Source organism: Sprattus sprattus, assembly GCF_963457725.1.
Source record: "Sprattus sprattus genome assembly, chromosome: 15".
NCBI lineage: Eukaryota > Metazoa > Chordata > Actinopteri > Clupeiformes > Clupeidae > Sprattus > Sprattus sprattus.
The window spans coordinates 11,287,256-11,314,602 of record NC_137913.1 but is presented as its reverse complement, the minus strand read 5'-3'; the positions used below and the strand labels follow the sequence as shown (position 1 = coordinate 11,314,602).

General features: G+C 43.7%; 2 protein-coding genes across 2 annotated transcripts; both read left to right on the top strand.

Annotated features, from left to right (window-relative positions):
- Window positions 1-3,142: 3,142 nt before the first annotated feature.
- On the top strand, window positions 3,143-12,069 carry ptgesl (prostaglandin E synthase 2-like; the record flags this gene model as incomplete). Its single annotated transcript, XM_080852508.1, has 7 exons — window positions 3,143-3,454; window positions 3,683-3,877; window positions 4,129-4,184; window positions 4,292-4,444; window positions 7,647-7,847; window positions 9,739-9,856; window positions 10,888-12,069. 7 exons carry the CDS (start codon window positions 3,143-3,145, stop codon window positions 11,017-11,019), a joined length of 1,167 nt encoding a protein of 388 aa, XP_080708634.1. The 3' UTR covers window positions 11,020-12,069.
- Window positions 12,070-13,079: 1,010 nt separating this feature from the next.
- Window positions 13,080-22,658, top strand: LOC308376705 (outer dense fiber protein 2-like; the record flags this gene model as incomplete). The annotated part of the gene is made up of 18 exons (XM_080853148.1): window positions 13,080-13,190; window positions 13,343-13,450; window positions 13,548-13,703; window positions 14,033-14,220; window positions 14,438-14,567; window positions 14,811-14,942; window positions 16,745-16,819; window positions 17,053-17,124; window positions 17,271-17,387; window positions 17,871-18,056; window positions 18,681-18,790; window positions 19,137-19,272; window positions 19,782-19,892; window positions 20,224-20,475; window positions 20,946-21,046; window positions 21,597-21,759; window positions 22,107-22,232; window positions 22,494-22,658. The coding sequence occupies 18 exons, from the start codon at window positions 13,080-13,082 to the stop codon at window positions 22,656-22,658; spliced, it is 2,439 nt and encodes an 812-aa protein (XP_080709274.1).
- Window positions 22,659-27,347: the final 4,689 nt, after the last annotated feature.

Genomic DNA, 27,347 nt, shown 5'->3' with positions numbered 1-27,347 from the left:
CAAGACACATCGGAACTGTCCTGATAACAGCACCAATATGTTGGTAATTTTACACATCTGGACAGGCATCAACCACTCAACATAAAGGCAGATCAATTAAGTTGAACACCTAGGGGGCGCCACACAAAGTGTAGTGTCCCCCACAGTGGTCAAAATAAAGATAACCCACAAATCAGTCATCAGGGGCATGTTCAAAGTGGCATCAGGTTACAGTTTTACAGTAGGCATAACGTTTACAGAGGTGCAAGTTTCTGTTTAGAGTCGACCACGATGGACGTATTCCAGATGTACCTACAGCTGCTAATAGTTATGTTTAATATTAATTACAGTGTTTCTAAGCAACACTATAGCAACAATGTCCCAAATATTACCATGGTAACATTACGCTCATTTGTTTTTTAGAATGGCAGTTGATGACTAAATCAACAGGTAAGATTATTTGCATGCTGATTTGCTAGTTGAAATCACTGCAAATCAATGGCTATGTTGTTTATGCATATAGTGACGTGACCTTTCATATCCTCAGTATCTTCTGCTGTCATGAAATATAGCTGCCTACACACAATCAAATATACCCCTTCTTTTCCTTCAGTTAAGATCACACTAGACCCAAAGACAGCAAAACCCACTCTCAGGATCTCTACTGACGGAAGGCGAGTGACAACACTTACCTTTGAGGAGAGCAAAGACAAAGGACATGCTTGGTTCCAGTGGGCTCCACACAAGTATGACGGCTGTTTTTGCACCCAGGGAACGCAGGGCTTTAGCTCAGGCATGCACTACCTGGAGGTGGATGTAAAGGGATGCTCTGATTGGAGGATAGGTGTAGTAAAGGAATCAGCTCCCAGACATGGCAAACTCACCACTTCCACAGGGTATTGGACCCTCTGTCTCCAACTAGGAAGACTTAGTGCCCTTACTGACCCCATCACCAAATTAGACCAGCCAATCCCGAAAACAGTAGGAGTGTATCTGGACATGGAGGGCAGACAGGTCAGATTCTTTGATGCAAAGCAGAGGAGACACATGTACACGTTCCAGGCTGATTTTGGTAAATCTGAGAAGATTTACCTTGTGCTTGGCTAAGTGGAGACAGACAGAGAGTTGGTCAGTTTGTAGATTCCTAGGAAAGTTCAAAGTTCAAGTTCAAAGTACTTTATTTTCACAAACAGAAAGAGAATGCCACACACACATACACACACACATACACACACACACTTTGAATTATCATGTTTTGGTGCATCCACTCATGCCAATACAGCTTGTCGAACTGAGAAGAGAGGTTGGGAGATAGAAGAGAGAGAGATGGGTAGAAAGAGAAAGACAAGAATGTTGGGGAGAGGTGGAGAGAAGAGAAGAAATAGAGAGGTGAAGAGAGAGAGAGAGATGGAGAGAGAGAGGAAAGAGGTGTGGAGAGACAGGGAGGTGGAGAGAGAGAGAGAGCGAGAGAGGTGTAGAGGGAGAGAGAGGTGGGGAGAGAGAGAGAAAAGAGGAGAGAGTTGGGGAGAGAAAGAGAGGTGGAGAGAGAAAGAAGAGGAGAGAGGTGGAGGAGAGGGAGAGGTGAAGAGAGAGGTGAAGAGAGTGAAAAAGATTTACTGTATCTCCAACAATAGAAAGTTGCTCATTCTGGAGATTGTATCTGAGCATCTGATTGTAATTTGCACGTTGTAACATTCATACTTATTTTTGTTCTTGATTTTATTGAGATGTTGTTGCCAGAGTTGATTTATTTTTATAAAGTTCTTGTGCCATACTATTACACTTTGTTGTGGACAATGATGTTCTCATACCCACTACATAACTGTCACAGCTGACAGAATCTTTTTTTCATGTTTTTCATTTCTTATTTTTCATTTCTTATTCTTATAAACCATATGGGTTTAAATGTACCTCAGGGGAGTCCGTTGAAAAGAGTTGTGTTAATAATTGTTAACTTAATTGTGTTGTTTGCTGCTGGATCCTTGTTGGCATTTGTGCCAAGTACATGTTTCTTTTGATATTTATATTACTCTTTCGATATTTATTGTACTTTGAACTTTGAATCTTGAATTAACAATATATCACAGTTCTGAGGATCTACAGTCACGCATAAAGTAAAGTGCTCCATGCTTCTGCGCTAAGGAGTCTCTTGTTTTGTGCCAGGCTAATAAACTGACAAACTGCTCCTAAGTCTCCTACCTTCTTTTGAAAGCAACACAACACAGACACATTCAAGGGGGCTGCATCTGGATTCCCAACAACAGTAATGTAAAGAATGAGTGACACATGCATACACACACAGACATTCTGCCTGGCATGAGGACAGGCTATTTTTTTGTGGTGTACATGTGTGAGTGTTTGTTGTGTGTTTGTCAGTCATACATGATACTTTCTATTTCTGGAAACCAACATGTTTTTCTCTTCTTTTAAGTCTGTCATTTTAGCAGAAATTGAAAGTATCCTGTATGTTTGCTGCTGTGCTTAAAAACCACAGCTCAAGCAACAAACCCCCCCCCCCCCCCCCCCCCCCCCCACACACACACACACACACACCCACAGACAACGATAGAACTACAGTATGCCAATAAGACACACACTCTGAAACTAAAACTGAATGCCTATACAAAGCGAGGAGCCTAAATATGGACCCCTGCACACACCTGTCAGGACCCAAACATTTGGTGGGACCCCTTTAATTACCTTCATCTTCAAATCTTTGATATAATAAATATTTAACTTGCTAACAATGGGCCTCATTTTCGAATATTTTCTTTAGTGTCTTCTTCACTATCTTTTGCCAAACTTCGATATATATATATATATATATAAAGGGGGCAGTACAAGTTCACGTACGCAGTGTGTTCAAGTAACAACATTAAATAGAGCAAGATAGAAAAGATGGGTATAATCAAATCAGAATTAGGTTACATTTTATTAAATAAATGCAAACAAAATAATACATTTTTGACTTCGTTACACAGCCATAGAAATGCCCCCAGGCAAGTCCCATGCTTAGCCCCGAATAAGCATGTAGGCTACTTATGACATGCAGATATCTTAGAATAGATGAAGGCCTTTATCTAGATATCTATGATGACATGAACCCAAGGCCGCGCCCCCGCCGCCCGTTACGTTCCCTTCTCACTCACGTAGACGTTGCATCATGGGAGTTTATGTAAAATCCAAGATGGCAGCCGCCTGTGTGCGAACGCTGGGTAAGGTCGGCAGGCTGGTATTGGAGACTCCGGTATGCCGGGCAGCGAACAGTTATGCTGTAGTGCCGAGGAATACTCTTCGTGGATCTAACCGATCATACGGAACCGGTGCCGGGGGGTTCCGGTCGAATCCTTTCTTCACCACCCAGCTGCGCAGCGCCAGGGTGCTGGGATGTTCGTTTTTGCTCGGTGGTGGGCTGGGTCTATATCAGACTCTTAAATTAACTTTTCAGCGTCACCATGCAGAAGAAGAGGCTAAAGTAAGTTTTACATTTGAAGTTTAACATGGGTTTAATTCTTAATTGTGTTGACCTCAAGACCAACTTGTGGAATAGAATGATTGCAGCCTCGGTAACGTTACTAAGCTAACTTGGCTGCAGGTGAAGTGAACAGTAAAACATTGTTAGCCAGCAGTTTTGGTGTCTTTGCACATAACTGTCGTTAACGAGGGCTGATTTGATATTTGTTGTGTCTGTGATTTTCCTTAGCCATCTGGATCCGGTGCAGAATTGAAGTTGACCCTCTACCAGTACAAGACGTGCCCCTTCTGCAGTAAGGTGCGGGCGTTCTTGGACTACCATGGACTCCCCTATGAGATTGTGGAGGTTAACCCAGTCATGCGGAAGGAGATTAAGTGGTCCAGCTACAGAAAAGTCCCCATCTTGATGGTGAATGACACGATGGTAAGTCACAAACATGTCAGGGTTGTGAAACTTGTCCTGGTCCCCCAAACACTGAAATACAAGTAGTCTGTGAGTGTACAGGCTCTGAAGGTGTACTTAAGCATTGTCATGCCATTACACGTGAAGTCCACTGCACCCTCCTCTATTACCCTAAGAATCAGCAGGGTAAACAGCATATTAAGAGCACACTTGAATACATATATAGAGCCTGGAAGAACTTGTTTCACACTTTGTTGTGTTCTATCCATCAGCAACTGAACGATTCATCTGTCATTATTAGCACTTTGAAAACCTCCGTGGTTAGCAGGTGAGACATAAACACTGTTTCTGCTGCTCCAATCTATATATTTCAGATACATTTCTGCCAACTCGTCAATGCTTGAGCTTAATTCATTTTTTAAATGCCGTTGACAGGGAGAAAACTATTTCTCAGATTCTTGACTGTTACCCAAAGATGGTGTCGAAGAATGACAGTGGGAAGGAGGTAGTGGAGTACAACAACAAGTACTGGATCATGGTATCGGGTGGAGAGGAGGAGAAGCTGTACCCAGATAAGGGGGCAAGGAAGTAGGTGAATCCGTTACATTCCATCAGCCCACTAGTAACTGCATGCATTATGTTATGCACTTAGCATAGTGAGTCATCAACGTTCGAACAGTGAGTGCACATCTTTGTGTAAACAGTAGCCCCTTATACATGCGTCAATGTAAAGCTGTTACATCGCGTCTGCACCGATAGAAACTCGCGAACGTGTTACAATTGCCTCATGTATAAGTGGTCTAGATGTGAACTGTTCGTTTTTCCGCCGATCGTCTGAGCCTTTCGAGAGAGGTGGTTTACCACGATCGTTCGGCTCAGAAAGGGGCGTGTCAAATCAGGCCGATGTGTCATGGGGGAGTTGGTGCGTGACTGGGGGGAGATGGTGACAGGAGGCTAGAAAGTTAGAGGCTAGAAAGTTCTTGCCTGTTCTTGAAAGGAGACTGATCCAATAGGCTAGTAGGCCTACAATTTTTTTTATCAGTAATAAAACGCAATTTGGTACACCATTTTAATATGGTAATATAGCCTACTGTTTTTTGCAAAATGAAAGAAAGCATATTTAGGAAACGCCACTGGAGCCTATTAATTCCGAAATTTCACCACATTGTAGGCTATATACTGTAACAACCCCAACACTTGCCTGCTTCCCTTGCAAATAAAAGTTTTCCGACTATTTTTCTTACCTTCTTTCTTAGCTGTTGATGTTACTGAGCTAGAAGTTTAACTTGTTCTGAACATCTGCGCTGCCAATGCCCAATGTCACTTCTGAGTCAAATCACTCCATCATCTCTTTGAAATTCCTTATTCCACGAGTGGTAGGCTACAATGGCTGTTTTAAAATATAACTAATAGCCTAACGAAACAAAATAACCCAGGCAGTTTCATCTTCGAGACGTTAAGGCTTCTTCCAATACTGACAGCTGACTCATAGCTTGCAGGTTTGCGGGAGACGCGACATTTGAGGGATCGTCACTTAATTTAAACCTTTTTTGCTTCCGTTAGTGTGTGTGTGTGTGTGTGTGTGTGTGTGTGTGTGTGTGTGTGTGATAGAGACAGAGAGGACTCAGTAAAACATCGGAAAACACCGTGTCTCGTAAGCCTTAAGCTATCAATCACCCCCACAATGAAATATGCCATTACAGTCGCGACAAACTTCTTGGCATTGTGGTGCGCCCAAAAAGCAAGCTATAAACGTAGCCATCCTAATGTAACCAAAATATACCTCTGCTGATATGCCTAACCTTCGTTCTATTTAGAATTTGTCTTAGCACTATGCAGGAATAAAATAGCATCTACAGTGTCAGGATTCAGGCGAGAGCGCCTGGCTTTTATAACGCGCCCTGCTGCACTGAAGGAGCGCTCACTCGCAGCACTTGTTGCTGGAACGCATATAATTCGTTTTGCAAGGTGCTGTAGTCGTGGGAACGACTGGCCTGGTTTCTCCCAAAAGGAAAGTAGATTTTCCTCTGCTGATCCCGCGTCTATATGGAAGTTTGTAGAGAGAATGCGAGGGAGTAAAATGCTCCGCTGTTTTAAAAAAACCCACGTTACTCACATACTGGTTAACACTGTTTGTTACAGCACATAAACGTTTGTCGCTACATCCAAACTGCGTCACCGTTGTCCATCCCTGTATCTGCTCCAGCCGCACCATTTTACTTGCAATGTGAATCATTTAATTTAAATATGCTTATTGCCATTTGTTGCACCTTAATCATTTTCTACAAACATGATATGCTATGTATGGTGTAGTAGACTGAGACTCTATTCACTACTGCACAAAAACTAGACACGTTTGCAAAACTTTCGCCAATATCTCCGTAAGGGAGATGGGTTGTGTGCTCAAATTTCCTGGGATCAAAGAAGACGTTAGTATTCATGTGCAAACTAAAAATCACATCTCAGGATTGCTGCGCATGCAAGTTATTTTGGGTGTCTCAACTGTAACTAATACCACTGTCAAATAATTATGAGTTCAGTAAAAGACGGAGCAAACACAGTTTTCTACCGTTGTTGAAACACATCCACGCGTAGACTCATTTTCTTTCCATCTGGGAGTGGTTATTCAAAGAAAATATTAAGAACTATATGCTGATAGAAAGAAGGGAACTTTAAGCCACTACACTGCCTGTGCACGATGTGGATCCACGTTGATGTTGTTAGTAAACAAACCAGGTGGGAGCACATCTCCGTGGTCTTTGCGCATGCCCGAGGCAATGTAAACGTTTCACATTTTGCATGTAAACACGTAACGACAAGAGCCGTTTCCCTTGAAAATGTTCACACCTACACGCGAATACGATACGATAAACTGTTCTGATCACATTGGCACATGTATTAGGGCCTAGTGTGTAGTAAAGGTAGCTTCACTTGCAGAGAAGGGTTTAAAATGTATACATCTGCACTATGTGTCACACTGGCTAAAAATATCTGCTACACGGATCATCTATCGTAACAGTGTAAATTATCGGAGGGTGTGTGTTATCGGCGAACGTTCATGTTGTCATGTGAATCCATTATTAAACTGAAGTTATAGATTGTTAATCCATTGTTAAACTTAGCATTTTAATTGTTGTAACAGAATGACCGATGTTTGACACTGTCCTATAACTGACATAGGTATGCTTGCAGTCATAAATAAAGAAAAAAATGCACTCAAGCGTATACTCCTTCTTATTGATTTGGTGGAAGCCTATGAAATGACGGACATGTTTTGGCACTGAGCCATCTTACATCTTTTTTCATTGCTGAAGTCTTTATTAACTTGAACCCAAAAACTCAACTTCACTGGAGCCTTCTCTCCTTTACATTTGCCTGTCATCCCAGTCCACTCTTGCCATCAGCATTGATAGACTTGTCTTATTTAGCAGAGGTCTGCCAGATGCATGGCATCCCCAAGGCATATTTAGTGTCTAAATGAAACTGTACTGCGGGGTGGTTCAGGAGGTAGAGGAGTCGTTTAGCAATTCAAAGGTTGTTAGTTTGGTCCCGACTTCTCCTCACCAAGTATCAAGTGTCCTTGAGCAAGACACTGAACCCCAAACTACTCCTGAATCGAGGGTTGGCAACTTAAGACAGTATGTCTGAGGTATTATGTGTAAAGCTCAATGTGAGTGCCCTATGGGTAGAAAAGCGCTGTATAAATGCAATCCATTGCATCCCCCTGTAAGATGTATGTTCAAACTGACCTCATTGTGGTTTGTCTGAACGCCTGTGCTGTGTCCCACAGAGAGGAGATAAAATGGCGCAAGTGGGCAGATGATTGGCTGGTTCACCTCATCTCACCCAACGTGTACCGCACACCCAGTGAGGCCTTGACATCCTTCGACTACATCGTGCGCGAGGGCAAATTCGGCACCTTTGAGGGCTTCTTTGCCAAGTATGCGGGTGCTGCTGCCATGTGGCTCATATCGAAGAGGCTCAAAAGTAGGTGAGTGCCACGGTCGCTTCTGTGTATTTATCTTCAAGTCATAGTCGTGATGTAGGCTGTGGCCTTTAAATAGGTGTCGCCTTTGTGTGTGTATCTTACATTTACATTTAGTCATTTAGCAGACGCCTTTTTCCCAAAGCGACGTACAAGGGAGAGAACAGTCAAGGTAAGAGTAATAAAAACCAGGGGCCGTATTCACAAAGCCTTTTATCTTACCACTAGGAGTGCTCCTAACTCGCGCTAAAACCTTTTACGTAGGAGTAATTTCTTAAAAGTGATTCACAACGGCTCTGAGACCTACTCATACTAAGGATAATACCAACTCCTAAGCTTAAGATAAAACCACCGTTGCTATGGATGACGTCGACTCTCATGCACGAGTTTAGAAGGGGTGAGGACGGTGATTGGTTGTTGACAGGCTCTCTCATTAAAAACTCATTCGTGACGTCCCTCTAACAATCCCACTATATCAACTGAAAATAAGAGAATAACCTAGGCTTCACATTAAGTCATATTAAATAGTTATGGACAGTGCAGTTAGCAGAATGCACACGCATGATGACAAGTTTGTGCATCCAACGGGAATGACACTTTGCACGTTAAGAGAAATAAAAAACGATCAATATAAAATATGGCAATTGCATGTAATCAAGGCAGTAATAATTAAAGCACCCAGCAAACTGTTAGGCTATTAGGCTATTTCCAGCCCTTGACCACTTCAAATATCAGCACTTACGGCCCTTCAAGCGAAACGAACGTGAAACGTATAGCGAAAGCCTACTGGTCCCAGGACCAATAGCCACTGTCACCCCAGCGGCATCCAGCTGGTAAGTTCTTAAAAAACTGCTGCAGACCGCTCTCCGTTGAAATGCACGAGTCGAAAACGTCCTCATCTTTTGATGGGGCAATTATTGTAATGTGTGGACATTCACTGGACATTCCTGCGATCGCCATGGAATTTACTTTGATCTTGTGTAATTGGCGATTGTCCAAAGGGCAAAGGCAACTGGATAAACTGTTGGATGATGTGGGGTCTACAGTGCGTTGATAGTTTGATGAATTAAACGGCTGACTGATTCCTAGTGTCGTCATTTGCGTTTTCCGCGAAGCCAAATAGGCTATATTTATGTTTCCAAACATTTCACTTCGGGACAAATCGTTGTTCAAAGGCGTCATTGCATCCCGCGCTAATTCTACGACAATAGTAATACCTTCACGGTTTAAGCAATGTCTTTTATCAATTCCAAGTCGGCTGCAGCCATCTTACGATTTTTTGTGAATAGGTCTTAGTGACTTAGGAGTCCTCATGAGGAGTTTTAAGCTGTCCTAGACTTAGGTGCTACTTTTAGGGATAAAATATTTTGTGAATTGCTCTTAGTAAAAAAAATTAGGAGTCCTACATTTGAGACTGACACGCCCATTATTTTTAGGAGTTTCTCCTAAATTCGCCACTTATGACCTACTTTTAGCCCTAAGATTCTTTGTGAATACGGCCCCTGGTGTAACAATAAATACTACTTTTTTAAGAAATAGAAAACGACATAGAAAGAAAAATAAGTGCCGGACTGTCACTGCTGAAGTGCAAGTTAGGCATTAGTCAAGGTGCCAGTTAGGAAGGGAGGTGTTCTCTGAAGAGTTGAGTCTTCAAGAGCTTCTTGAAGGTAGAGAGGGACGCCCCTGCTCTGGTAGTCGTGATGTGAGCTGTGGCCTTTTTTTCCCTCTCACTGGCGTCGCATTATGTTGCATGTCAGATGACACAGAAATTAATTTCACACAACATATCACTGTTGCTGTTCTCAGCTTCCAAGATAGGTTCTGTCCAAGATAGGTTTGGTCAGGTTGGTATCCTTCATCTGCAGCTCAGTGTAACATGATCATCTCACTCCTACAGACACAACCTGCAGAATGACGTGAGACAGGACCTGTACAAGGCTGCGAACGACTGGGTGGCAGCCATCGGCAAAGAGAGGAAGTTTATGGGAGGGGAAGAGCCCAACCTGGCAGATCTGGTAAGACCGTAGTCTGCTCTGGGGAAAACTGTAGCTTCATCTGACTCTCACTTCTGATTCTGAACTTGCGTGGTTCTGAATCTGACGCTCCTATTGAAAGTGACTTACAGTAGATATTCATTGTCATATCTAGCCTAGTCGCCCAAACATTAGAAAACTAAAACACTTAAGCCACAGAAGGCTAGCCAGGCAAATCAGTTTTTCAAGTGAAACAGAAACGCCTGTTTGAACACTTTGTCTTTCAAAAAAAACTTCACAACATTCTTACAACTTACAACATTCACATCTGGATTTCCATCGACTTTATGTTTGCTGGGTGGATCTAAAATCTCTGCAGTTCCCCTGTTGACGCCTACTCCCAGTAGATGCCACTAGAGGGCACTCCAAGATAATCTGTGTCATTATCATTATCATGAGACGTCCTCCTCCCCAGACAACCGGAAGTCTTGCACAGGCTCCCAGTGGATTCTAGAGACTAAAGACCATCTCTGCAGAACAGAGGGGCTGTTCATGTGGTTCTGAATAAGGAGGCTCAGACAGGACTTCCTCATTTGGTGTTTTCCTAAGAACGGAAGAGCTGGGCCACTTTGTATAACCCACAGTGAGATCACTAGCATGTTGCTTCAAAGAGAGCTGCAAACCACAGTAATAAATCTGCCTTCCCGGGGGACATGAGGGAGTGTTTCACCAGAGGGTCTCTCTGGTCTCTTCTGCATGGAAGAACAGATTGTAGATTAGGGTACAGGGGATTGAATACACTAGCCTGTAGTCTCCAGATAGCACATTTGCATGTAGGTTCATGGCTGGTGTTGCCAGGGCTGTATCCCATAATAAGATGGCTCACTACTCTCACAATGTTAACAAGGGTTACAGCTACAGCACGACTCCAGCAAAACAAGGAAGCAGAGCCCTGTTTACAACTGCAAATTATCAACTATCAAATTTCTTTCTGGTATAACATAAAAAAAACATATGAATGGAACCTTATATGGCGTGCCTACCCATGATGCATCATCTTTTGTGTTGTGTAGGCAGTGTTTGGTGTCCTGGGAGTGATGGAGTGCAGTCCGCTGGCGTTTAATGACATGATGGAGAACTCCAAGATCAAGCCGTGGTACAAGCGCATGGAAAAGGCCACGCACCACAACAAGGCACAGCATTGACGTTACACTGGTCATGAGACTGAGATGGGACGTACGTGAAAATGGACTTACGCCACCAGATGCTAAAGCATTTGAAATAGCAGTGCACAATGTTTTACTTCTGCCGTGGCTTGCTTTGGAAGCGGGTCCATGCCCCTCTAAAACACTTGCAAAAAGCTACAATTCAGTCAACATGAACAATAATTTAATTTGTCAAAAGAATCCAACGTCTCCAAATATTATCTAATGTGAATCCAATGTGATCGCTATGCATTTGAGGAATTCTGAGGTTCACCCAAAATCAGCCCGTTTTTGAATTTATGTGTGTGGTAATTAAAGCACCAGTCTCTGGGGTGGCGTTTAAAAGGGTATTCTAAGGACTTGATTTCATAGAGTTAGGCCTGACCGTACAGTCTTAGCATTCTTGTCAAAGGCAAATGTTTTCCAACTGCTTTTCCTCTTCACAGCTGAAGTTTAATAAGGATACTGTTTCTATTAGTTAAATTAAACGGTTTTGGTAATTTCTAGAGGCAAGGTTAGGAATAGACTGAACTAATGCATTGTGCAAGGATAAAGGCTACATGCCCTTGCCTTTCCTCTAGCTACCATGGCTATATTCTGTTGGCTTTGCTTCCTTCAATGATTTTTCCATTGTTTCAAATGCTAATGAATAACACTTTTCATTGCAATAGGGGAATGACATCAGTTTTCTTTATTTTCATTCATGTCTACCTCTCATTTTGGAAATCAGGACTCAGAATTTATCACTTAAAAGACTGGTGTCGTGTGAATATGAATTTTATCCTGTTTCTGATCTGAACTGAAGAAAGTATCGACTAGTGTACTTGCTTTTGGTTATGACACTGATAATTGATAGGTTTTGCATTTAACAAACAAGGGGAACCAGATTGGTAAACCATTGTCACATATGGTCTAGGAATTGTTTATTTCTATGCATTCACCCATGGAAAAGTACTAAAGGAGTAATTTATTTCCACTTGTAAAAGGTTCAATAAAACTCAATTGAGTACCAATGCATTGGTATTTGTGGAACATGTATCTGTACGGAAGCTTTACAAAGTAAAGGGAAAGATACAAAAGAAACATATTTTTGAAACTTCTTGCAATGAATCGTCTGATTGTATTTGTATCATCACTCCAACGTGAACACTGGTGTGTACTCAAGAGAACGAGTGTGAAGACAGGACCGCCATGTACAAACCACTGTGACAGAAATTCTAGATGCCAATCAGCTATCTGACTAACACCGACACATCTAATACCATGGTGCAGTGTGTACTTTTTGTTAATGCTACATTTATGTTGTTTATAGACATCATTTTATCACATTTCTGACAGCAGATACTACATACAACATTTTAAAATGTAAAGAGACTATTCGTTAAATTGTTATGATCGTTTTGCGTAATTCCTGACTCGAACATATTTATATTAACACGTCTTTATCATCAAAGTGTATATTTCACGATAGCCATATTTTCCAGAACGCTAGTAAGTTACTACCGTTCCCAGGGCAACGTCTCGTAGCCAACGGCAACGGCTGTAGGAAGAAGTTTGAACCAACCAATAAACGCGAAGCAAGCGTGGCTTGGGAAGCAACAGGAGTAATCAACGCGCAGTCTGAAGTAAACATTGAAGCAACAGTAGGCTACGTTAGCTAAATTAATATTTGTTTCTGTATAATGTGACTGAAAAATGACTGTACGTAAGTTTCTTCAGCTAGTTAACAACACAAATCAATGAGCAAAGCCGGCGAAGCCTTCTGTGGACCATCCTTGATAACTTGGGATCGATACGCTAGCTATTATTACAGCTTCAAAGCCAAACTGATAGCAAGCAAGCTAATGTGAATTAGCTAGCTGAAGTTAGTTGTTGCAAACAGAGCAACATATCATTTGATAGTTTGCAGGCTAGATCAGATACGCCGATGAGCTTGTATGCTCGTGTATCAGTCGATACGTAGATTTGCTTATAAAAACTTAAGCAAGTCAGTTGAACAGTCATCGTCTCATTCGAGACTCACGTTTCAGTTTTGCCAGTATCTTGACTGAAAATCAGGGATGAAGACACGGTCCCACTCGCCACCCATTCACGTCCATGTCCCCGAATCCACGGCCGTACATGTTCACCTGAAGAGGGGTCAAAGCTGCACTTCCTCCCAGTCGCATCAGGTGATTAACAATTCCGTAGATTTCAGTGCCGTGGACACTTATCAGCCATCTAGATCTTGTTTTGGCAGAAGAGGGCTTACGGTATGGCGGTTACTTATCCATACAATATGATGTCCATACTCCATGCTTAACAATACACTCACGTTCAATAGAATGACACACCAAAGGGGATTCTCCGGACCACTCCTAAGGTGAGGGCCAGGGTGCCCTGGATACCGCCTGGGAAGAACACGGCCCCTCGGGATAACTACCAGTGGGAGGTTGGTCTGTCTCTTGTGTCTGCTCATTAATAGCTTTCATCCTACAAGTCATGGCTGCCTGTGTGAATGTGGCTAAGGCATCTCTTCCACCTCTCAGGGGTCTTCACACTGTTTGGAGATCACTCCTGTTCCCCAGTCCGACCCCAGCTCTTCTCCTCTGAGGTTAGCTGACCTGTCCAAAGGTGATGGGGAGGGGAGATATGACCACAGGGCTGACTTGCTCATGTCAGAGGTGGATCCAGCGATGAGAAAGGTCGGTCCGTATCAGTTTTAATTGTGTGGTTTAACAGTTGTGTGATTGAACTCGTGATTGTGTGTCAGAGCACATTATGGGACTCAGTGCAAACCTGGTTTGCAATACATACTGTCAAACCATTGCATGAAAGCTTGTTTGGAGTCCACCTCAGGCCTTTGTGTTGTGGATCTCATCAATGATTTTAAGTGCTTGTGTTCTCACATCTAAAGTGTGTTTTTTGTTGTTGTGTTTTTTGGAAGACATCTATATAAGAGAATGTGATTCTCTCTTGGCCTGAACTGGCAAAATAATATTTTTAAATGTAAAATGCCACCTTTCCATCTCAGGTGAATCTGCAGGAGAAGAGGCAGCTCCTGGAGCGTCAGTCTGAGCATCTGGACGCCTGCCAGCGCTTGATTGGCGTGCGGGAGGAGCAGCTGGCCGAGGCCAGCAAGGAGCTGGAGGAGTCCAGGAGAGCAAACACAGACCTGAGGCTCTCGCTGGAGCAGATGCAGGAGGACACAGAGCCCAGCAGGTGGGAGAGCGAGGTCTGGGGATCAGATAGCGACTGTGGCCGTGGAGTAATTCACAATAGCAGCACTATATTTCACAGGGTCCCCGGGACAGAGAAGATTTAGGCTGTGGGTTCTTCTGTTAAAACGGCGTTATTATTAATCCAGGTTGAAGGGCCAAAATAAGTTTACCCGTGGCCTCGGACTTGAGTTGGGCTCTCTGTTCCTTCACTGTCGCAGGGCCCAGGATGGAGCTGGGCAGAGTGACGTTGACATTCTGCTCAGGAAACTGGTGGAGGCCGAGATCGATGGGGAGGCGGCAGCCAAGCAGGTGGCAGCTCTACGTGATCTGATTGGTCAGCTGAAGAAGGTGAGCGCAGACTCATGATCTCAGTCATTCATTTACACCCACGCCATTTGACTGATATATGTTTTTGTCATTAAAAAAAAAAAAGTATAAAGACCAGACATAAAACATGAGAGACACACAATGAAGTGTCAGTCAGTCAGTCAGTATTCAGCTTCTGGTTTGCATGAGCCTGGCTCTGTAATGGAAACCCATTGACAGAGACTATTGGCAGTGGTTGCGGTTTGACCCGGTACTCTCTCACAGGAGAAGAAGTTGTCCAGGCCAGACGCAGCCCTGCTGGGACGGCAGCATGAGGTGCTGGTCAAGAAGCTGGAGGCGTTTGATAACACCAACCGCACCCTCCGACAACTCCTAAGGGATCAGCATGGTCGAGAGGTAAGCACATTTCCACAAGTACACACAGCACAGGCACTCATGGATGCAATGACACACACACACACACACACACACACACACACACACACACACACACACACACACACACACACACACACACACACACACACACATGCAGAACATTCTACAGATACACACTTGCTGTATATACAGTGGGGAAAATAAGTATTTGAACCCCTTGAGATTTCACAAGTTTGGCCACTTGCAAAGAAATGTGTGATCTATAATTGTAATGGTAGGTGGATATTAACAGTGAGAAACAGAATATCAACAAAAAAATCCAGAAAAATGCATTTTATAACATTTATGACTTTATTTGCATTTGATGCAAAAAATAAGTATTTGAACCCCCAAAACTGACTGACGAAAATGACTTAGTACTTGGTGGAATAACCCTTATTGGCAAGCACAGACGTCAGACGTTTGTAGTTGGTCACCAGGTTTACAAACATCTCAGGAGGGATTTTGGTCCACTCCTCTTTCCAGATCCTCTCCAAATCTTTAAGGTTGTGTTTTCAATGGGAGGGAATGAGGGAATGAAGTTCAAGCCCAATATTCCACGTTACATGGCCCCATCCATAGTCCCCTTGATGCGGTGGAGTCGTCCTGTACCCTTGGCAGAGAAACAGCCCCAAAGCATAATGTTTCCACCTCCATGCTTGATGGTGGGTATGATGTACTGTTGGGGTCATATTCAGCATTCCCCCCCCTGTCAAACACGGCAAGTCGAGTTGATGCCAAAGAGCTTGATTTTGGTATCATCTGACCACATTCTGTCTCCCAATCCTCCCTAGAATCATTCAAGTGTGCAATGGTAAACTTCAGATGGCCCTGTACATGCGCTTCCTTGAGCAGGGGGACCTTGCGAGTGCTGCAGTACTTCAAAAAATTACGGCGTGGTGTGTTGCCAATGGTTTTCTTGGTGAGTCTGGTCCCACCTGCCTTGAGATCATTCACAAGCTCCCCCTCTGTAGTTCTGGGGTTATTCTGCACCTTTCGAATGATCTCTGATTCCGCACGAGGGGATATCTTGCATGGAGCCCCAGACCTAGAGCGGGTGACAGTTGTTTGGTGTTGCTTCCATTTATGAATAATCGCACCAATAGTTATCTGCTTCTCACCAAGCTGCTTGCCGGTGGTTTTGTAGCCCATTCCAGCCTTGTGCAGGTCTACAATCTTATCTCTGACGTCCTTGGACAGCTCTTTGGTCTTGCCCATGGTGGTGAGGTTGAAGGTGTGAAGTATGATTCTTTGGACAGGTTTCTTTTATACAGGTCACCAGTTGAGATCAGGTATACCTTGTTAGACCTAATGAGGACTAATCTGTGTGCTTTTTGGGCACATAACTGGCCATTGGGAGCCAGAATTCTTGCTGTTTGCTTGGGGGTTCAAATACTTATTTTTTGCATCAAATGCAAATAAAGTCATAAATCTTATAAAATGCAGTTTTCTGGATTTTTTTGTTGATATTCTGTTTCTCACTGTTAAAATACACCTACCATTAAAATTCTAGATCACACATTTCTTTGCAAGTGGCCAAACTTGCGAAGTCGGCAGGGGTTCAAATACTTATTTTCCCCACTGTATGCATGCAAAAATTAATATAAAAATATGATATTATTAAAAGTTAACAATTCTATTATATCGTGTTGTTATGTTCTGTTATATATGGGAAAATACATTGGACCTGTATGTTGTATATGTTTGGCGTTACTTTATTGTTCGTTTCTATCATGTAAACCCGTAATGTCTTGAGTGTTGTTTGTTGTTGGGTTTGGCAGACGGATGCGATGCGGCTGATGGACGAGAGGGAGGGACTACTGAAGAGGCTGGCTGAATCTGAAGCTGAGAAAATGGTGGGTCCCGTACACCTACTGTCTTACATTGAAGTCACACTGCCATTAAGGAATAAAATAAATAAGCTAAATATGAGGATATGTCTCCCCTAAGTAAGACTCTTGCCAGTGCGATATGGGAATCTACTTAGCAGATCTTGTGTTTAAAAGCACCATTTTCCATAGTGTGAGCTTCTGTATGACGTGCTGGGCAGATGTTTATGTGACTGACCTTTGACCCCTTGTTTCCCTAGCGACTGGAGGCTAAACTCGATACCAAAACAAGAGAGGCCAATCAAATAACAGAAAAGCTGGAGGGGGAAAAGGTAGAACCTCTCAACCTGGACAATACTGACTGAAAATGGGGCAGACCTTTTTTTTTTTTTGAAGTAACCAGTTAAGAGGTAGATTTTCATCATCTTTAGTTTGTCTTGCTTTCTGATTCTTAGTATTGTTTTGTGGTATTTCACAGGACATTGCAAAAAGCTCTAGATTTTTGTCCAAGGCTCTGGAGACGACTCATGGACACCTGCAGAAGCAGCTACTCAAGAAAGAGGCAGAGAACGACCATCTGGGGGCACAGATTGAGGCAAGCCCCTAATACAATTTAACCTCTCTGGCCCCTAACAAAACCGCTAAGGCCCCTAATACATCCTCTCAGGGCCACTCTTTTTTCCTCCTCATGCTTACATTGGCTGATAAAAATGACAGCTGATTTATAGTTAATGTACATTGGCTGAAATCGGCACGTTTTGAAATGTCTCTGCATTAATTTAATTCAATTTTATTTATATAGCGCCATAACAATACAATTGTCTCTAGGCTCTTCAAGCTGATATACATTGGCTGAGATCAGTCCTATTTGAGAATGGATTTTCGAAAAGGATGCCACCTCTTATCTCTCTATGCAGGGAAAACCCCAGCCATCTGTCTGCCTACGTCTTTTTGTCTCTTTCCTTTTTTTACTCTTTATTTCTTCTGTTTATCGATCCTTGTCTCCTGTCTCTGTCCGTTGTCTGCCTGTGGGTCTGATTCTGAGCACGTTTGGTGTGTTCTTTCCCTTGTCTGTCAGGGGATGGAGGGCGCCCTGCGGCGGCAGCGGGACGAGATGCAGGCCCTTCAGGAGCTGATCCGGGAGCTACAGCTGCACCGTGAGGTGGACCAGGAGGCGCTGCGGCAGGACGGCCAATCACAGAAGCAGCGGGCAGAGCAGAGCGAGAGCCGCGCCTCTCAGCTCTCCGCACAGCTACTGGAGAAGGTGAGGTGGTGTCACTGCAACTCCATCAGTGGGTGCTGGGACTGCGGACGTGATGGCTAGAGATCGTTATATATATATAAATAATTGTATTTATAGCAATTTATTCCAGTTACACGTTATCACATTTACATGAACACAACTTATGTAAAAAAAAATTGGTAGAGCTAGAGGGACGCAATACAGTTTCGGTTGCATGAAAGGTTGTTGATAATTGAGTTCAAGAGCCAATCAAATCACACCCTTCTCTTCCCTGCTCTTGAAGCACGTATTCATATTCTGGCTGGGATTGTTCATGGCTGCATCCGAGCCACCATCTTTGTTTTTCATTTACATCTGAATGTTTTTGACACACTGAATGTATAGCTAGAGGATCATGAATCATTCGCTGAATTTCCCAAAATATTGTATGGGATTAGAAGCAAGGACTCTACCTTTAAGGAAGTTATAACTAAATAATATTTGGTACTGGAATTATATTATTCCTGAAACAAGCCTGTTGCTTCTATAAATATCGGTAAAAGGTAACTAGTAAAAGGAGACACTACTGTTTTATATTCAGGTAATACCTAGAAAGATAGAGCTGTAAAGTAGTTGGTCATTTCCCTGTGTGGCTGCCTTTCCCAGGAGGCCCAGCTGACCGACGCCCTGTCCACCGCGGAGCAGCTGCGGTCGCGCCACGCCAGAGAGCACAGAGAGAAGAAACAGCAGGACCTGGAGCTCATTGCTGTCAAGAAGTGAGTGACAGAAGGCGGGGGTCCTAGAACTTATCTATGAGATAATAATTGAAACTATCTACGAGAGGATGTGAGAAATGACGACTGTGTTTTGAGATCATGCAAATGATTGATACACCTTACAGATGTTTATATATACGCTTGGCTTCCTAACTGAAGAACTGTAATTGTTTGTGTTTTATCTACATTTCCTGTTCTGCCTGATTAGTTGATTCAATTAACTTGAATGATGATTGGTTAAAAGAAGAGAGGAGGGCAAAGTAATATTTGGTACTTGTGTGTGTGTGTGTGTGTGTGTGTGTGTGTGTGTGTGTGTGTGTGTGTCTGTGTGTGTGTCATCCTCCAGCCGTGTGGCTGAGCTGACTGAGGAACTGCAGACTGCAGGAGATAAGTTCCGTGTGGAGAAGGAGGGCCTCTTGGATCGGCTCCATCGCCTCACCTCTGAAGCCTCCTCCACCCGCCTGGAGAATCAGAGACTCAAGGTGAGCACTCCGCTTTCACACACACACACACACACACACACACACACACACCTGCACACCTGTAGAACCAGAGACTCAAGGTGAGCACTCAGCTTTCACACACACACACACACACACACACACACACACACACACACACACACACACACACACACCTGGAGAACCAGAGACTCAAGGTGAGCATTCAGCCTTCACCCTAACACACACACACCTGCACGCCTTGAGAAATGAATTAGTCTTCATTCATTACATCAATCAAATCCTGCTCTCAAGCTAAAGGACGTCAGTTTCATGATCCACTGGCTGATGATAGTGAAGCTTGGTTTAGTATTTCAAATAAATTAAGCATAATGATCTATATGTGGACAAACTGTATGTAGAAGTCTAAGATGCAGTTGTTCAGTGTGTGTGTGTGTGTGTGTGTGTGTGTGTCTGTGTGTCTGTGTGTCTATGTGTGTGTGTGTGTGTGTGTGTGTGTGTGTGTGTGTGTGTGTTTTCAACGCTTGCAGACCATGCTCTCTGGGACCGAGGACCGGCTGAGTGTGTCCCAGTCGGAGCTCCACCAGCTGAAGAGCACCGTCAAGGACTTTGAGAAGCTGGTGGACGGCTACAAAACACAGGTTAGGCCAAATCAGTGACCTATGGAGAAGCTGTACAGCCTGTATATAGGATGGTTACTGGCTGGGGACTTGTGTACGTAGTGTCTAGTGAACTAGTCTTTTTCTTAACCAGTGGTATTAACTTTTTCATCCTGGAGACATTTAAGCTCTCAAAACACACAGAAGGTGCATAGAATTGAGGATGATAGTACCTGAGAAAACACAGAGATCCATGTCTCTCAAATATCTTTGCTGATGTAAAGCTGCAAAAAAAAAATCAAAACATTTGTGCTTTCCGCCCCACCCTTCTCCTCCTTCTCCTCCTCCTCCTCCTTCTCCTCATCCTCCTCAGGTGCAGAAGACACGTCAGGAGTCGGAGGAGTACCAGGCAAAGATGGTGGCGTCTCAGTGTGAGGTGCGGGGGCTGCGGGCGGAGTGCGAGCGGGAGGTGGAGCAGGTGCGGAGGCACGTGAGGGAGCTGGAGCCCCTCGGGGAGACGCTGAGGAGGACGGAGGAGCAGCTGAGAGAGGCCAGGGAGCAGGAGGAGAACCACCGCAGGAGGATCACAGAACAGAGCGAGGCCCTAGGGGAGATGAGACTCAAGGTAGTCTATGAACACACACACTCACTCACACTCATCCAGGGGCACACACACTCACAGGTGAAGTGCAGAACAGAGTGATAGTGAGAGATCAGACGTAAGGCAGTTGGCACACACAGACACACACACACACACACACACACACACACACACACACACACACACACACTCACACATACACACCACTGAGCTCAGGCATAGGGTCACACACAGACCGCCTGAGACTGATTTATACACACACACACACACACACACACAGACACACACACACACACACACACACTTACTCACACAGGCACACACACACTCACAGGAGAAGTGTAGAACAGAGTGAGGCCCTGAGAGAGATCAGACTTAAGGTAGTTGACATACACTCACACACCACTGAGCTCAGGCTTAGGGTCAAACACAGTCAGCCTGAGGCTCACTCAGACACTCCCTCTTTCTGTGACACACCTGTGTGACGTGGACAGGTGGAGCAGCAGGACACTCGCGTAGAGACGCTCCAGGAGAAGAACCTCTTACTGCTGGAGGAGAACAAACACCTGAGACGCTCAGTGGGCACCATGGAGAGGTCAGTCAGCACCGCCAAACACTCACACACATGCACACACACACGCACACACACACACACACACACACACACACACACACACACACACACAGACTCACACGCACACAGAGATTCTCTCACACACACATAAACATACGCAAACACACACGCACACACACACTCACAAAGAGACTCTTGCAGACACAGACACAGACAGGCATCAGAACTGAATCACCCGAGACGCCTAATGGAGACCATGCTGTAGTCCGTCTACAGAGATGTGTTTGCACTGAAGTATACACACACACACACACACACACACATACTGTACATGCCATGCCAAGTCAGTCTTAAGAACCTCTACACCTGAAGTATGCATACAGCCCCTTTAGACAAATGCCATATAAATACAATTATTGTTTTGTAGTTGTATGGTTGAGCATTTCTTTAGGCAAAAGGCTTTTTAGTGTTACGTTTCAGATTTCCCCTCAGATGTACTGGGGATTTAAAGGTGTGTGTGTGTGTGTGTGTGTGTGTGTGTGTGTGTGTGTGTGTGTGTGTGTGTGTGTAGGCAGCTGGAGGAGGCTAAAACCCAGAACAGAGAGCTGCTGGAGACGATGGCCAAGCGGGACGAGAGGACGAGGAGCTCACAGCTGCGTCTGGAGGACAAAACCAGGGAGATAGAGCTCCTCTCCAGACAGCTGAAGGAGGCGCGGGGGGGTGCGCAGAGACAGGTGAGCTTTATCTGAATACACACACACACACACACACACACACACACACACACACACACACACACACACACACACAGACAGACACTCAAATACAACCTTACTCTCTCTGTCACACACACACTCTCACCCACACACACACACACTCTCACTCTCTCTGTCACACACACACACACACACACACTTAAACACACTCTCACTCTGTCACACACACACACACACACACACACACACACTCAAACACACTCGCACTCTCTCTGTCACACACAAAAACATTTCTGAAGCACCTCCACCACCCCTCAGATTTGTACACAAATTGTCTTACATTGTGTTGATGCGCTGATGGGCAGGTTGACCAGAGCCTGGAGCGAGCGCTGACCAAAGAGAGAACGGTGCAGGCTAAAGCACTGGATCTGGAGACTCAGCTGAACCTGGCCAAGGCTGAGATGAACCAGCTACGCCGCTGCAAAGACGAGGTAGCGGAACAGCACAACTCTTTTAGAACCACACACTGAAAGGACACGTTTTCTTAAACTTGTTTTTTTTTTTAAATAACTCTCCTCTCATCTTCTCTCTCCACTCTGTACTTCCTCTCCTGTCCTCTTTTCTCCTCCTCTCCCCTTCCTGCCTCCCTCTCCTTCCCCTTCCTATCCTTTTGGCTCCTCACTCCACTCCCCTTCTCACTCCTCTCTCTCGCCCTCCTCTCCTCCGACCGTCCTCCCCTTCGCTCCCCTCAGACGGAGCGCCGTAATCAGGGCCGTCTGGAGGAGCTGAAGAAGAAGCTAGAGCAGTCGGACAGCACCAACCGCAGCCTGCAGAGCTACGTCACTTACCTCAAGGCCTCCTACACCAACGTGTTTGGGGACTCCTTCCTCACCAGCACAGCACACACCAACATGTGACGCCCACCGCTACAGACACAACATTAGGATTATTATAGTAGATATTATGGACTACAGGATATAAAGATTACTGTTTTTAATGAGCCTGACTGAAATTAAGACTTTTGTTCCAAAAGGAGTGTTTGAAGTTGTAATGATATATGAAAGAAGTTGATTGACTCTGGGAATGGTGCCCATGTAGGTAGGTACGGGTCATATGGTGCTATACACCTACCACAGGGCCAGCAGACCCCCAACACCTGAGTCGAGGATGGGTCCTGGCCTGAGATGGTATAGATCCCCTCGATCTTAGATTTGGATCTGAGCTAGCTCCAGTCAGACGGTGTCTAGCCACCTCCCCCAGGAAGGTAGTTTTGAGACTTATTTTCCAATATCAATTGACCAGTTTGTATATTCTGTTGATATAGCAATTAAAATAATCTGATCTCTTAATTGGGGTTTTACCATTATTTTCCTTCGTCCTAAGGTCCAGTGGATGTACACACGTGTGCTGCACTGGATACACATGTGTGCTGTATTCATATTAACCTTAACCTTGTTTCCTTAGAGCCAGTCACAAAATACAAAGCGGAATACAACACATTTCAAACCCTCGCTTTGGTGGTTCAATGGTGTGACCTTTGATATTTGAATAAGGCCTTTGACTTGCAGCGATTCTACAAGAAAAAAAAAGTTAATTGGGGGTTACCTATATGGTTTAATGGAAGGCTAAATCGTTTGAAACTGACAACTAAAAAGAAGCACTGTCACAACTTTGTAATAGGCACCTAGATATTGTTAATGGTTCTTCAAGCACATTTTAATGCCATTAGAATATCATTCTAAATGCTTGTAGTGGTCATGGTTTGAAAGTCCTACATCTTTCATAACCTTCTCAGCTGAACAGTGAACCATTATTAACCTACGGCTCTGCAGGATTACCATCTGAAAGGGTGCAAACAATATTGGAGATGGAGACCCAAAACCTCCCTCCCCCACTGACCCCTTGAGGCATTTCCTAGTGGAGGTGATGCCTTATTGCATAGCAATTTGACCAGTAAAATGAACAACTGGCCAGACAGAACGAACACTATTAGAAGTGAAAGCTGGAGCACAGTTTTAAAATATTTGCATTAGCAATGAATGAACCAATAAGGGTTCCAATAAATGAGCTGGGCCATAGTCAAAAAGGAGCAGAGACCACAAATATTATTAAAAGATATTTATTGAAGCTGCATTTCAAGGAACATCTAGAAACTAGTCACTAGGGCTCATTTCCATCTAGAAACAAGAATAGGCACAGTTAATACATGAGAACACTTGCATCTTCTTGCAACTTCTCAATTAAGTTTATTGACACAGGGCTTACCTTCATTCAAACACTGCATTCTCCAAGCCTAAAACCAGGAAGAGCCAAGAAAAAGGTAAACAGCACAATCATCAACAGTAAAGCTATTAAAAGAGTACTTCAGACCAACACACCTTTAGCCCTTAGTCTGAGTTGAAATTGACTGAAGCAGTTCCATGAGAGAAACTATAGCCACCCCACAATGGTGCCCTGGTGTCTGGAGAGGTGTTGGGCCATTGACCTTGTTGCCAGTTCTTCTGGAATGGCTTAGCAGCACCTGCTGGTTTCCTGGTGCCATCAATGTGTTGGGCCACAGAACTTGGAGAAATTCTTGTCTGGGAGGACTGGTAGTTACCCTTTGCTGGACTGGAGGTCTGCTCATTCTGCTCAAAAGCCTTAACAGTGTTCTCAGTGTTGAAAGATTATTAGCCAAATGTCTAGTCTCAATAAACACCAGATGATCCATACTGGGGCAAAGCCACAGTGTTCACAGTGTGGAAAGGCCTTTAGCCACATGTCTTAACCTTTTAAGGAGCACCCCCAAATCCGGTTTGTTTTTCAAAAACCTCATACTTAAAATAAAAGCATAAGTTTCCACATCTTTTGAGACTCAGGGGTGTGCTTGGTACCAATAAAAAAAGCTAACACTCTCAAGTTTCTTTTAAAAGTGTAAGTGTGAATTCTATGACATACTGACACAGAGTTACAGAGGTTGGAACTCAGGTTTGGCTTTACGTCCAATTCAAATGTCAATAAATTGACTAAGATATAATGGTTCAGGTATTTCTGTGGATTGATCAGACCTGACCAGGTCATAGCCACAGGTCTCAGCTTGCTGCACTCAAAATTTGAAGTCAAAAGACTAAAAAATGGATTTTTCACAATTTATTTTCTAAAGGCATGTCTGTGCGTTTTGATTGGGTCCTTTTTGGAGACTCCAAAAAGGGACTTTTGGTTACCAAGAGCGCCTAGTGAGAATCAAAGGCTTATAACTTGAGAACCCCTTTACCTAGAAACACAATCCTGGTATCAAATGAAAGCGAAGACCCTGGGTTTTCTTGTGTGCTTGCTTGTTTGTTTGTTTTGATGATACTCATTCTGGCATATAATGACAGAGGCATAACCACAGAAAACAACATTTTTTAGCATTTTGGGGGGGAAAAAACAAAGTGATTTTGAACAGAAATTTTTATTTTTGAACAAAACAGAAAAGAAACACTACTAATAAAAATGAAACTAACCACAGAAAACACAACATTTTTTACCATTTTGGGGGGGGGGAAACCACAAAGTGATTTTGAACAGAAATTTTTCTTTTTGAACCAAACAACAAAACAGAAAAGAAACTACTAATTTTACTAATAAAAATGAAACAAAAACACAGAACAAACAGAACTATTTACATGGGAGAACAGTCTTGTGGAGGGGTGGCGGGGGCTGGGCATAAGCTGTGTTGGCCTGCTGTCCATGTTCTGCAGCACTGTACGCCGCTAGTTCATTGCATGCCAATGCATGTGAATTCTGACTTTTGTGGCGTGCGGTGCAGTGTTGCGGGACATGGACAGTGGGCCAGCGCAGTTGCTCCTGCTGCCCATCCACAAGACTGTTCTCCCGTTCAGCACAAAGTAAACCATCGTCTACTTCGTGAGCTGAACTAAAGGGGGGCATCCCTGATATCAAAACGGGCTATATGAAGAAATGAAAATGTGGAGTGCACCATGGAAATAAAATTGAATGGAATGGAACGGGATGGAATTTCATACATTTATAAAAAGACATTTATAAATTATGCATAAACCATTATAAATGAAACAGACAGATGTCATGAAGTTGAACTGGACTATAATTGCAGACAAAACATCTACAACCACAAAAAAAAAGAAAACTTGAACAGCAAATATATTTCACGTAATTCAGCTCACAAAGTTGACCTTGGCCCATCCACCTGCTGCATACCATGCTCCAGTAGACACTTGGAGAAAAAAAGAAAAAAAAAAAAGAAAACTTGAACAGCAAATATATTTCAGGCAATTCAGCTCACGAAGTTGACAATGGAGAATTCACATGCATCTGCATGCCATGCCCCAGCGACGCTTGAAAAAGGAGAAGACCTGAACCGCAACGACTGCATGCCATGACCTAGCAAACACTTGAAAAAAAAAAAAAAAGCGTCCTCTCAGTGTGGAAATACCTTACACCAAATGTCTAGTCCCAAGAAACACCAGAGGATCCATACTGGAGAAAAGCCATAGTGTTCTCAGTGTGGAAAGGCCTTTAGCCAAATGTCTGAACAGACATCATAAGATCCATACTGTACAAAAACCTCATCAGCGTTCTCAGTGTGGAAAGCCCTTTAGCCGCACCAGAAGAGCCGTACCAGAGAAAACTTGAACAGCAAATATATTTCAGGCAATTCAGCTCACAAAGTTGACAATGGAGAATTCACATGCATCTGCATGCCATGCCCCAGCGACGCTTGAAAAAGGAGAAGACCTGAACCGCAACGACTGCATGCCATGACCTAGCAAACACTTGAAAAAAAAAAAAAAGCGTCTTCTCAGTGTGGAAATACCTTACACCAAATGTCTAGTCCCAAGAAACACCAGAGGATCCATACTGGAGAAAAGCCATAGTGTTCTCAGTGTGGAAAGGCCTTTAGCCAAATGTCTGAACAGACATCATAAGATACATACTGTACAAAAACCTCATCAGCGTTCTCAGTGTGGAAAGCCCTTTAGCCGCACCAGAAGAGCCGTACCAGAGAAAACTTGAACAGCAAATATATTTCAGGCAATTCAGCTCACAAAGTTGACAATGGAGAATTCACATGCCATGACCTAGTAAACGCTTGAAAAAAAAAAAAAAAAAAGCATCTTCTCAGTGTGGAAATACCTTAAACCAAATGTCTTGTCCCAAGAAACACCAAACTCCCAAGATCCATACAGGGGCAAAGCCATATCAGTGTTCAGTGTGGAAAGCCCTTTAGCCGCACCAGAAGAGCCATACTGGAGAAAACTTGAACAGCAAATATATTTCGGGCAATTCAGTCCTAGTGACTACTAGTGAAACTAGTGTAACGTACCTGAGAGTGGAAGACGGTTGATTTAATAAAGACTCCTGAACTTGCAGTATATGTGGATACAGGGTAATACTTTCTATGATAAAGTACAAGTCAATACATGGTGTCAGAAGTAGGGCCAATAGTTTTCCGCGAAAACGGACGGAATACGCGGAATGGACCATCTGAAACGGAATGGACCACTGAAAACGGAATTGCAACTTTTTAAACGGAAACATAATTTTGTGCATCAAAATTGCCCAAAACCCCCTGTATTTTACCCTGTAAGACTGAATGTCTTTCA